Raw genomic sequence first — 13,764 nt, forward strand, 5'->3', positions numbered from 1 at the left:
AGCAGTTAGAAACTTTATCAGCAATTCACATCACTGTAATATACAAGAGCATGGCCCATTTTCTAGTAATTCACTGTTAATACATTTTACAAAAGTATAGGAGCTTGACAACTGGGTTAAAAAAGTTACTCAGAAGAGTCAGACTAAATGTGGCAAAGTTATAGGAAAATTTTTTCCCTCTTTATGTATGCATAACAGTGATGTGATAATCTGTCTACATAAGTCTAAAAGTGGTCTTTCCATAAGTAGACAATAAAATTCCAAGTGATAAAAGTTTTGTTCAAGGAATAGTAAAACTGGAACACCAAAAAAAAAAAGTACTGTTTTCTTGTTGTTGTTACTATCAGTATGTACTATACTTGTAAAAACAAATTGTCCACTTCTGGAGATACCCATGGTTTATTCAGCAGAGGACTGAATCGATAGGCTTAAATATAAATCAAAAGCTAAAGAAAACGGGCTTTGGAAATATTTGAACACTGGTGTTTAAGAATTACAAAGAAGTAGCAAACTTAGCACTGGCAACTCTTATTAATCAGCCTATTTGTCTTAAGGGGAAAAAAAAAGACTACAGATCGTAAAATTTTTACCCCGGAGGTCTTTCACTAAAGAGGTTGGGTATTAACCTCAGAACAGTCCTGCCTCATGAAGGAAAGAGCATTAAATGCAGCTTGAAGACAGCATCCCCTTTCCGTTTTCTCGGTAAACAATAAACACAGCCTTTATTTAATACTGAATGAAGAAAACCTGTGGAATCCCTACTACCAGCAAAATAATATATTCATTTCTTAAAAGGATACAAAGATCAAATTTAGATCCCGCCTAGGTCTCATTTTCTTCTAATACCCAGAACAATCATTATTACCATTAATACAACAGTCGTCTACTAACTTCTGTGATCTAATTCTACTTAACTTTTATTAAAATGGTTCAATGATGTTGTATCATTAGCTCCACCAAAATAACACTAGAAAAGCATCCTATTATACAATTTTATAAACCTTAAGTGTGTTCTAGACCAGAACAGTCATCTGATGATAGGGCAATGGGTCAATAAAGAAAGCATTATATACACAGAATACAAAGTTTATTGTACAAAATTAAGGTCTTCGTATTTCATAGTTCACCAAGGCTAAAGAAACACTGGGTAATTTAAGTCCTTCACAAAATTTCACTTTTACTCCCCTAATCTCTAACTATTAAAATGACCCAGCCAAATGTTACCAAAACAAACACTATAAATAACACCAAGTCCTTTAAAGATGACTGTCCCAAATGTTATTTCTTGGCATAGGTGATCTTCATAGCATGGGACGGTGTGATCTTAAATCCCTGTAAAGCATCCCTGGCAGCTCCAGCCTGCCCATCATTTTCAAATTCAACAAAAGCAATGTCATGCCTCCCTGGTACCAGACGTACTTCCTTGAAGCCAGGGAACCTATAAAGAAGAAAAACAATTCACGTATACAGCAAGTACATAAATGTTGGCTTTGTGTTAAAATTTGTTAAGCAACTTCCTAATACTAGTCCAAGAAAAATAACCATACCCTAACCAAGAATACTGAGTAGATGGAAGAGCCTAAAATATAATTGACACCATGGAGGAACTACAAGAATAAACTAATTCTATTTTATATTATATCAAAGCTTTGTTATTATATCAATCAGAGTTAAGAATTCAAACATTAGAGGAAATTTAGCTCTTTATTTGCTAAATCGGCAAATTGGCTCCAATTCATGATTCATCCCAGACCAAATCAATGAACCTGTAAGGAATTACTGCTGTGTGATCAATGGATTCAACCCATGGAAGTGCTACTTGTCCTGTGAGGAAGCTCTCAGAAAACAGACTTATTTATGAAAAAACTTACTGATTAAACAGCATGGATAACATCATCTCATTAGTCTCTTCTGGTAAGTTATTAAGGAATAAAATATAGTTTGGAGGGTAATCAGGGACCTATTAAAAAGTAAAAAGGCAAAGTTAGCTTGTAAGTTTAAACAGCATCGTAAGCTAGGGACGTGAAATCTTACTATACTAAACAATAAAACTGAAAAACAACGACACTGGAGAAATAAATCAAAACCTTACAGTAACTAAGCAAGGCAGACATTCAAGTCAAGACATTAAAGGTTTGGAAAATTACAAATCTCTTAAGTGTTTAACAGTATATGAAACAATTATGTTTTACACATCTGGAGGTGAGTCGTGATTGGAGAATTTTGTCACCTGGATAACATAATCAATGATCTTAAAGAAATTACAGATGGCCAGCAATGTCACCCCTCCATAGCTGGTTACCAAACTCAGTATCAGATACTTAATTCCTCTTTACTATTACTACTTCCCAGCATATTAAACCCAAAAAAAGAAAAAAACAAAAAAAACAAAAACGGAACTAGAACGATTACCACTGAGAACCACTGCTTAGGGACTTTTAATGCACTTATTTTTGGCAAGTAAATGAGATATGCACAGCATCTAGTTACATACAAACAAGCAGTAACAAACACTTAGTTATTAGATATTACTCATTTGATATCCCATCCAGAGGTTATGGGGCACCAGAGAAAGAGTCTTGTATATATGAAAAGAGCTCTGTCTTCAGGCTGCTTTCATTAAAGAGAAAAGAGCAAGTGTAGAAAACAATTAGCGAACAACTCAAGGCTTAGAGGATTAAGTGTTGGCATTTGTGAACTGGACTATAAATGCTGAGGAGATGAAAAATCCAAGTAACTTAAAACAAGAGGAGAAAAACCTCAGTGGTACAGAGAATTCTATGGATTTAAGGATCTTGCCAGACTCCAGCATCTGAAAACAAAAGTATGAAACCATCAGCACATTACTGAGGCTTTCTCTTTGAGGTACATCGTGGGGAGATTTAATACGGAGTTTCCAAAACATTTGTACATGGAGGCTTAAAAAAAAAAAAAAGGCTGAAATTTATTTGTGTTCAGGAAGTGCAAAGGTAACTATAAAACTGTATGCCCAAAGAGTGTGTGAGTCTCCAGAAAACACTAGTGTTTCAACCAACTGGAATGGAAGAGAGCCCCTGACCCTGCCAGTTAACCCTCACCCATGCAACTGTGGAAAGCTTTAGGTACTGTAGGGAAAACAAAAATGTCTGCTCCCAGCCCTCGCAGAGTTTAAAGTTTATCATTTTGATTCTGTCACTGATTCATTATGGAAAACAAGAAATAAAGTCAGGTGTTGTTTTCTCCCTCTAAAAAGGAATTAAAATGTTCTTCAGGAGTGAGTTTTTACATTACAGTGGAGACAATTCAACGCACTATGTCTTGTAGATGAAATCATTTTGTTTTTGGAGACATGCAAATTGTTGTATACTACTGTTGTAATTTTGACAATCTTATTTTAAGGTAAGCACGACATGGAAAAAAAATTACCTGAGGATTTGGTGTTGTATTTCCTTGGGTATTAGCTGAATTTGGAGTTCCCTAAGCAAAAGAAATAGGGAGAGTTTAAATATCCAATCCCTCCAAAAAGGCAGCAGGTATTTATATTTATAATTACTGCATTAAAAATAACATTAATTCCAACAGATATCCTTCTTATTCCATCTAATTTTACTTTAAGAATTTATACCTTAACACTGACTCAAACATTCATGTTCTTAATTTGTCGGTTATTTTTGTTAAGGTTAGCCCTAAATTTTAAATAGTATATTATAAAATTTAACCTCTTAGCTTTAAAATTATGAAGAAATATATAACAGAAAACCAAGGTCTAGTCTTAACTTTTAAAAACAGTTGGACATAAGTCATTTAGTAAAACTGACTTTTAATCACTTTCAATCCAGAAGTAATTACTTTTTGGTAAATTTCACTTTTTTTGTTGTTGTTGTTGAGATCGAGTCTTGCTCTTGTCGCCCAGGCTGGAGTGCAACGGCGTAATCTCACCTCACTGCCACCTCTGCCTCCTGGGTTCAAGCGATTCTCCTGCTTCAGCCTCCTGAGTAGCTGGGATTACAGGCATCCACCACCACAGTTGGCTAATTTTTTGTATTTTTAGTACAGATGGGGTTTCACCATGTTGGCCAGGCTGGTCTCGAACTCCTGACCTCAGGTGATCCACCCACCTCAGCCTCCCAAAGTGCTGGGATTATAGGCATGAGCCACCATGGCACCCAGCAGTATATTTCACTTTTATCTGGTATTTCAAATTATATTTTGTATTACTGAATTGTTCAAAGAAAGACACTTTGAGTGAAGTACTCATGATTAAAAATAATAACTACAGTATTATTTATAGGCAGCAAAACTTGAGAAATAAACCAAAAGGTATTAACATATTTTAGAGAATGATGGAATTAAATGCCATGCAAATTTAAAATTGCTTAATATAAATACGCATATGTTAAGGTTTATATTTTGTTTCTTAATACTGAATTTTAGAAGTCAACCATTCTAGCTTCTTAAAACCATCTTTTAAACACACATTTATGCACATATACAGACAAGCCTAAGATCATTCCTCACCTGTAAGACAAGCATCTATCAAGTTTTTAACACCAAGACAAACAGGAACTTTTTGGGTCTATCTTACCTGGCCAGGCTTTTTGTTTGCGGTTGTTGCAGTCTGTTCCACAGTTTTGGCTTTTTTCTTTTCTTTCTTCTTTTCTTTGTCAGCAAAAGTTCCACGCATTTTAGATATTATATCCGAATCTGTTTTTGCATACTGTATTCGCTGTTTTAATTATTTGAAAACAGGTTACTTCTCATGCTGAAGGATGTTTACACTAGTCATTAATATTTCAAATTTCATTACGCAAATACACTACAAGCTAATTTTAAACACCTTAAGGAAATCTGTCAAAATATACTGAGTGCCAAATGGAAATAAACGGTGGGATATAATTCATAATTTAGACAAAGTTAGATTCAAGTGTGTTTATTAGATTAAAAAACCCATACATTTTCGTGTGAGAAACATATGACTTTGAAATATCTGTGCTGCGGCTTCTCTCCATTTAATCGAAGAACAGAGAAAACTGCATTGAAGTGTTAAAGGGACAAATGAGGGGGCTCCACCAGCGGGCTTTGGAATCCAGAACTGTTCAAATCTCCTCGGTGCCTGGGAATCCGGCTCAAGACCAGCTATTCTAATCCAGAGGTTTTCAACAAACAACATATAAAACAAACAAAAGCAAAACTGCTCAGCTTGACATGGAACTGGGCTCCAGAGCCCAGTGGAGGCCAAATGCCCTTTTCTCTCCAAACCTACCCGCATCCTACAGTCACAGAGGGAGCACCCAGGGATGTAATTTGAGGGAGCTTGGGAAAAAGAAAGAAAATCACTGTTCTAGACTAATCCTGTTTTACAGACAGAATAGGCCCACAGAACACTAGGGCTAGTGTGGCAGAGCCCCCACTGGCAGAAAATTAGATGGAAAATTTTCCTGGCAGAAAATTAGATGGAAAATTTCCTTTAAACCATTTTAATAAGTTTATTTGAATTTTTTTTTCATTTTCAGAATTCTAAACATCATAAATTTGGGGCCTTAAATATAACTTTTTTGCATGGTAACTTTTTGGATGTACTGCTCTGAGTTGTAACACTTGTATAGATTAATGTATCTACCACCACAAACAGGACACAGGGCAGTTCTATCACCTAAAAATCCCCTCATGCTTCCCCTTTGTTACCCCATCCCTCCTCTTCCAAACACTCATCTGTTCTCTGTCCCTGCTGCCCTTTCCAGAATGTCACACAGATAGGATCATGCATCACGTAACCCAGAGGCTGCCTTCCTTTACTTGGCATAATGCCTTTGAGATTCATCTATGCCGTTGCATTTAACGGCAAGTAGTATTTCATCGTATTGATGTACCAATTTGTTTTACATCATCCAATGAAGGATATTTGGTTTATAGTTTTTGGCGATTATGAATAAAGCTGCTATAAGCACGTGTGTTTAAAAAAACAGATGCACAAAGAACAAAAACAACAACAACAAAAAATGCATTGCAGAGTTGCCTTCCCCTTACCAGTGACTCTCAACAGAAGCAACGACGTGTCAATCAGCTGTGGGATGTGTCATATGGAATGTTACTTCCAATAGTTAAAGTACAGAAGACTGGGAATGACTTTCCTTTGAATCTATCACCTTTACGTGAAGTGACTTTAACACTGGAAACAACTTACCAAATTTTAAAATGTTTTAAAAAAGAAAGCAAAAGAATGGGATCACAGATAGTGTGACTGGACCACTTGCATATGCCTTCCGTGCTGACACCAAGAGGCACCTATTACAACAGGGAAAGGTTCAAAAACTTGTCCAGGATAGTATTTCATCAATTATAGTTTGCATTCCAAATGCCTGGAAAGCAGGTAAAAGTTCTGATGTGGTAGGTCTGGGCGAACCTGGGATTCTGCACTTTTAACAAGCACAAAGGTGGTAATGTTATTGGCATGGGGACCACACTTTGAGTAGCCCTGGCCTGAAGCATTATCACAAAACTACACTCAGTGCCAATGAACTGTCTGAATATTTCTGCCATGAGTTAAACTGTTATCTACATATGACTATCTGTAATCTCCAACCTCCATTTCAAGCAAACTCTTCCTCCCTGGAGCTGAAAGAATTACTACCTCTCTGATCAAAATGCAATAATCCTACAAATTACTGCTCTGTAGTCATCTGTACAAATTACTTTGTATAAAATAGGTATGCAAAATTTTATTGCCTCATATAACAAGAATTTGATCTTGATCTGAAAAGAACAAGAAACATTTTAAAGTAGTGTGGATTAACAAAGCAGAGAATTTGTCAAAACCAAGATCAATTCTTCCTCTTCTTTTACTTCAGCTAGAGATGACTACACTGGGGAAACAAGAGGGGAAGGAGTAAGCCTAAACCCACACCTCAGAATCCCAGGCTCTTTCTGGCTGGTCTGGGCCGCTGTACCACAGTGGCTTTAAGTGTGCTTATCCCTGCATGTAACTCTGCTAGTCTTGCCATCATCATCTAACCAAAAGGAGACAAGTTGAAGGGTTAGACTAACTTCTGACTTCGTCCTAAGGGTTCCCTCACAACTCCCTTGGCTCTGCAACCTTGTGCCTGACCTGAACAGATCTTGGGTGACCTGATTTGTCTGTCCTTATGACCGAGTCACCTGTGAAAATATCTGATCTCAGCAATAGCTCTTAGCTGGTTCATTTAAACCAGTGGTTCTCAACCAGAGGTGATTTTGTCTGCCAGGGCACAACTGGCACTAGCTGGAGACATTACTCGTTGTTATGCTACTGGCACCCTGCGGGTAGAGGCCAGGGATGCTGTTAAACACCCTGTAATGAACAAGACAGGCCCCTGCAACAAAGAATCATTCATTTCAAAACGTCCAAAGTGACAGGGTTGAGAAACCCTAGTCTAGACTAAATACCTGTTAGAGATAAAAATCTAACCACAACTTAGAGAAGGGCAAGATTTACTTATGCCAAAGTTTTCATGACGAAGCCCTTAGGAAGACGGTTCTATTTTACTAAGGTACTTTTGGCATTAATTAAATGCCCTTGAATCAGAGAGAGTAATTCTGTTCTGAGTTCCAAGTTATAGCAAATTTTGTTCATTTCTGATCTGGTATGTTGGAGTTAAAACAGAAGAGCAACTAAAACCACAATAAGACATAAACAAGACAGCCCAAAAAACTCTATTTCCCCTCTTCTAAGATGCTGGAGATTTGGCAGTATCTGTTACCTTTCTGTAGGAAAAGAATGGACCTCCCAAAATGCTTCAATACAATAATCAATCTAATACACTTTTCCCACTAATTTTAAAAAATAATTAGTTGGCAAGATGAAGCTGGTGCCCAACACAGCAAACAATTTCCTTTCCTGTATCTGAGTAACAGACACATGCAAACTTGTCATCTCCACTTAGCAAAATAGCTCTAAACCCTCCATGGGAAGAAACTTTCTTTCAAGTTAAAATGTTCAAGTTAAAATTACTTTCAAGTTAAAGTAATTTTAGATGTAAGCTAAAACCCAGACCCTATGCTGCTGCCAACTGAGATCTCAATTATGGTGTTTCCTCATACTACTACGCGAGACCCACTGGTTTCAGGCAACACCAATTTACTAAAAATTAGATTACACAGGTACTATCCCACAGTTTCCTGGGATAGGTCTGTCCACAAAAATGGTGTCTAGTCAGCTGGGAAGTGATGGGTAAAGAAGAGCTGGATAGAGGATGAGAAGAATTTGCTCTAGTAACAGAAAAAAAGGTGCTCAGTCCTGAATTAAACATCGTGGTATAAAACAGCAGTCCTCGATCCTGACTAACACAGTGAAACCCCATCTCTACTAAAATACAAAAAATTAGCCAGGCATGGTGGTAGGCGCCTGTAGTCCCAGCTACTTGGAAGGCTGAGGCAGGAGACTGGCGTGAACCCGAGAGGTGGAGCTTGCAGTGAACTGAGATCACGCCACTGCACTCCAGCCTGGGTGGCAGAGCAAGACTCCGTCTCAAAAAATAATAATAATAATAATAAATAAATAAATAAATACAAACAGGGGTCCTCACATTACTGTCTGTAGCGAACACTCCCTGTTCTTATCTGTGACTGCTCTTCCTGCTATAAAAGCAGAGTTGAGTAGTAGCTGCAACACAGATTATCTGGCTTGCAAAGTGTAATGTATTTACTATCTGGTCCTTTATGGAAAGTTTGCTGACCTGTAATACAGAAAAAAAAAAAAAAATCACAATACTAGCTGTTGGATTAGTTGTCAACTCCTGATGCTGCCACTGGTTATATTACTATAACCTAGATGAACAATTAAACTTTCTGTGCCTGGTTCTTCATCTGTAAAATGAAAGGATTAGATCAGTGGTCTGTACCACAGTCTGAGCCAAACCCTGCCCATGGCCTACATGAACTTTTTTTGATAATGTTAAAGGGTTGTTAAAAAACATAAGCACATAAAAGAATAGGTAACAGAAACCACATATGGCCTACAAAGCCTAAAGTATTAGGTACTTCTTTACAGTTTTTGCTGATGCCTGCATTAGACCAAAGAATCAATTTGTTTACACTTCAGAGGTGGTAAAACTGACCACACGCACAGAGCCAGTTAATAGTACAACCAGAATGAAGACCCAGCTCCTCTAAACCCTGGTCTCTGGCTCTTTGTCCAACACTCCTTCACATCACATTCTAATCGCAGAAAAAAAGCAGTTTGGAATCCACACCCAAGGTACAGTATATTCCCTCAGACATAGAGAACCCCTTGCTTCACACTCTGTGGTCACCATTATCTGATCCTCTACATCTCTGATTTACATCAAGGGCCTCCTGAGTTTCCCACTTCCTTTCTGTCCCTCCCACAATGCGACCTTCATCCAGCAGCTAGATGTGAATGTCATTATGACATTCCTGAGTTTAAAACTCCATGCATAACCATTTCATTTCCATTGTTATTCCTAAAACCTATGAGTTTAAACCTATCATTTTAGATCACTGTTTCATCTAGACTGTGTAGCTTCTGACATATAGTATTTCACTATAGCATTTTCTAAAACTTCAGACTGAATTTCCTCTTCAGCTCTTGACTTTTGTAATGTTTTACAAGTTTACAAACAGGTTTCTTTTCAAGTCTTCCAGGTTATTATTAATTTCTAACTTTTTGAGATAAGACTATCGCCTAGACTGCCATTATTTTTTTAAATATTCTACATCTCAATGTATTTTGTTTTCAGCCATCTTAACCGTCATAAATTAAACACTACTGCTATTGTTTTTCTATAAAAACACATAAACCCAAACACATGAAATTAAAAGCCGAAAGCAACAGCCACAGTTTCAAGCATATTTACAAATCTACTGTACCATCAATATCATTAATTTCTTGATTAAAGTGAAATAATGTAATTGGCTTACCATTGGTTTACCATAAAATGGAAATCCTTGTAACTGTCTCAAAGCATTCGTGGATGAGCCCAGTTCCTTAAATATGACAAAGGCCTGCCCCCTCATCTTCATGGTCTTTAAAGCCACAATGTCCACCACATGACCGAACTGAGAAAACAGGGCATACAGGGATCTCTTCAATTCTGTCCAAATTAGAAAAGAAACAAGTCATTGGTAATAAGATAATGACAAAAGTCTTCATAAAATGATACTGCATTGAGTTGCCTCCCCACCATTCACTTATTTATAGTTATATATATTTAATGTTTATAAAAACATATACTATTCCCATTGGCTATATGTAATTTTAAAAGTCAGATGAAACCATTATATCTATGAGTAGAAACAGACTGTACACACTGTCAATTCCTACCTATTTTTGTTTTTTAAAAGCTTTCAAATCCCTATAGGAAATGGGATAAACCATTATTTCAGGCACTAAGATGACGAGGTGAGAGGTTTTGAGGCAATACAATTTTTAAGACGGTAGTAAATAAACACATTTTAGTAGTGAACAAGTATTTTAAAAGCACTTACCTTCCTTTTAATTTTGTCATTCATATTGTTGATATAAATAGTATGATTTGGTCTGATATCCATGTTTGTGTTAAATTCTTCAGAAGGAGACAGTAAAAAATCTGTTATAAAAAGGAAGGAGTAAATTATACTGGACTGTGGCATAAGGACACAACACAAGAATTATTAACCTTTCACTTCTCTTTCAATTCCAATTGTCAGAAAATGTCAGTTTGGCTGAAGCCTTTAGTGTACCTCCAGCACCTACTAGCCCTCCTTTTCATACAAAAGGAGAAGAGTTTCTCATGCTCAAAACTTGGAGCACCAATACCTAGCCAGATTTTAGTAACATCATTTAATTCAACACATTTATTTTCACACTTACTTTTCACTTATGACAATATTTTCTTTCCACCTCCTCAATAATTTTAAAATGCAGATTTGAAGAAAAATGACAGAGTAGTAAATGTACATCCAGTGAAAATCATAAGGTTAGACATTAATGGAGTTTGCCAACTACTTCTTGGGTGCACTTACAAAGTCCTTCCATACCTATTACTTAATTTGTATATAGCATCACCAAGCTATCTGGACTCCAAGGTTACCTCTAACCGACTTGAAAGAAAGGAGCTCAATGACAGCAGTGTGGCATGACCCTTAAACTCAGATTCTAGTACCAGCCAGATGTGAATTCAAATCCTATTTATGCTTCTTATTAGCTGTTTGCCTGAGGGAAGTTCCTTAATCTGTCAGATCCTCATCAGTAAAACGAGAATGGTAACAGAACCTACCCAATCGAACTCAGAAGACTAAATGAGTTCTAGCACAGTTTTGCATCAGCGGTAAGCACTTAGAGTAGCTATTATTAACAGCTATTACCAGTTAAGGAACGTGCCTAAGGTCACACAGCTAATAAGCATCAGGCCTGGAAATTCAGCCCTTGCTTTCTCCTCTACACTTCTCTTCCTCGTCTACCACACTATTGCATTTTTTTTTACGTGGTTTTTACTTGCAAATTGTGAACTTGCTTGATTTCCTTGTGTGCCCCACATATTCCTTTATCTCACAAATATTTACAGAGCATCCACTGTACATGAACAGCATTGGATGATTAACAAGGGAAGAGCCTACAAGCAGGGGCTGCACTTGTGCAGGTAACAGGTAAAACGTAACGCTTCTCCAAGCCTTGGGACCCCCTAAATCGAAATCTGGAGAAGCGGCAAGGGTCACAAAGGAGACGACGAAATGGAAGTGACTGAGGCAGAGGTTAAACTGAAGGTAGGGGGACAAAGGGAGGCTCTTGCGGGGTTTCTTGCGAGGTTTGATCGTGAGCTGGATTGTTACAGGGGCACCCTGAATTACCCGCCACCACTAAAAGGGAACCGCTGGAAGACACCTGAAAGCGCAGTGAACTGTCAACGCCTCGCACAAGCAGACGGACATTATCCTTTACTTTCTAAGCGCAAGCCTCCCGCCTCTCCAGACAGAAGCACCTTCGCCCGAGGCCCCCTAACGAAGTCCAAGGGAGCTGCCACGGGATGCTCGGCCCCAGAGTCAGTCTCCCATCTCTTCCTTGCCCCCGGCCTACCCGGGTACTCCGAGATCCAAACCCGGGCCAAACGCGTCCCCACCCCAGCTTCGCGCTTCGTCCGCTCCCAGCTGCAACAGGGGAGAAAAGGGCCGAGGAGCCAGGAAAACCGAAACAGCGAGGTAAAACGTGCACGAACTCACCTGAGGCCTACGCCGTCTCCCGTAAGAACCAAAAGCAGGAAATGGAGCCAGGCACCGGAAGTAACGTTGCCACGCTCCTCAATCGAGCGCCCACAAGTCTACAAGCCGAGCGCAGAGCAGATCGATGCTTCAGGGTCTCTGGCGGCCCGGGATGGTAATCGCTTTGCGCGTGCGTATGCCCTGCGGGCAGAAGAGTACGGAAGTGGAAATTGGGAAAGGGACGGGGTTTGTGGGGACCATGCTGCGAGGGAATAGGGAAGAAGAGTGAATCATTTCCCTTACCACGACCTTGCGAAGCTTTACCCCGCGCAAGAGTGCCTTCCACTTTTATAAATCCTATGTAATTTTACAGGCTGTGGCCCTCATGCTACGGGGCAGTTCTGGTTTCGCCCTTCTTTGGGCTCTGGCTGCCTCGGTTTAAAATCACCTTTAGGATAGCCGGTTCCTCCTGCCTCCAAGTCTCCTCTGATTCCTGGGGCTCTGCAGGAACTGTCCTCCAACACTCTGCTGATGAACTTGAATCTCAGAGGCTACCCAGTTTGAGGGCCCAGGGCCCAATTGGTGTCTGCCCAATTCTCATCTCTCACCAGATAAGGCAACCATGCTGAGAGAACCCAGTCATCTCGGAAAAAATAATTCCCTACCACCCTTCCCACTCTTTTCTTCCCACAAAAGTCTAGATTTTCTAGGGTAATCTAACGAGTTAGTATTTATGCCAAGCTGAATGGGAATTCCCAAAAAAATTCCCATGCTTTCATTCATTCATCCATTCATCAGATGTCTGTAAAGCATTACCTGGAATATGAAATGGTTGTTAAGAGTCAAGTGGAACCTAATCTTGTACCTCTACTTAACTAGTCTCTCTGATCTTCACTTTTTTCATCTGTAAAATAGGGATCCTAATAGTATCTCCTTCTAGTTGTTGTAAGCATTAAATGAGCTAAAATAAATGTAAAGTGGTTGGCACATTACCAGACACAAAATAAATGCTCAAAAATGTTATTTCTGAATTCTGGCTATAACTTGGTTAGATTGGTGAAGCTCAAAAATGTTATTTCTGAGTTCTGGCTATAACTTGGTTATATTGGTGAGGCAGGTAGCTGTCAAATAAGTTGGTTTTATCACCTGGGAATTTTTATTTTTTAAAAAACACCTAAAGTTGCAACAACTTGAAAATAATATAAGCTTCTTAAGGGTGGGGATTTTGTCTGCGCTGTTCACTCAAGTACCCTTAGTAATGAGAATAGTGACTGATAATTAATATGTATTGGATAAATGAATGAATGACATGGAAAACTAGGCAACAGTAAACAAATATGCTTTGAACATGCAGATGAGTGTAGAAAATGTTAAGGGATCACAGAAAAACATCCTTTTATGTTATAGATCTAATACTACAAGAAATGGCTGCGTGTAGTAGCTCACACCTGTAATCCTAGCGTTTGCGGAGGCTGAGACAGGAGGACTGGTTGAGGCCAGGAGTTTGAAATCATCCTGGGCAACATAGTGAGATCTCATCTCTGAAATAAATAAATAAATAAATAAATAAATAAATAAGAAGAAATAAATAAATGAGAAATTTCTATCTCAGTC

The 13,764-nt window shown here is 38.5% G+C and overlaps 1 protein-coding gene across 2 annotated transcripts; it reads right to left on the reverse strand.

Moving 5' to 3' along the window:
- Window positions 1-516: 516 nt before the first annotated feature.
- SNRPB2 (small nuclear ribonucleoprotein polypeptide B2) lies at window positions 517-12,275 on the reverse strand. 2 transcript variants are annotated; one of them, XM_017895516.1, is made up of 7 exons: window positions 12,172-12,275; window positions 10,462-10,562; window positions 9,895-10,067; window positions 4,565-4,705; window positions 3,406-3,456; window positions 1,872-1,960; window positions 517-1,438 (listed from the first exon to the last, which is right to left on the reverse strand). In XM_017895516.1, exons 3-7 carry the CDS (start codon window positions 9,994-9,996, stop codon window positions 1,279-1,281), a joined length of 543 nt encoding a protein of 180 aa, XP_017751005.1. In that variant the 5' UTR covers window positions 9,997-10,067; window positions 10,462-10,562; window positions 12,172-12,275; the 3' UTR covers window positions 517-1,278. The 2 variants fall into 2 exon arrangements, with proteins under 2 accessions (XP_017751005.1, XP_017751006.1); XM_017895517.1 differs by having other exon boundaries at window positions 10,458-10,562; window positions 12,172-12,259.
- Between the last annotated feature and the right edge of the window lie 1,489 nt (window positions 12,276-13,764).

This window comes from Rhinopithecus bieti, unplaced genomic scaffold (assembly GCF_001698545.2).
Source record: "Rhinopithecus bieti isolate Rb0 unplaced genomic scaffold, ASM169854v2 scaffold_25396, whole genome shotgun sequence".
Taxonomy (NCBI): Eukaryota; Metazoa; Chordata; class Mammalia; order Primates; family Cercopithecidae; genus Rhinopithecus; species Rhinopithecus bieti.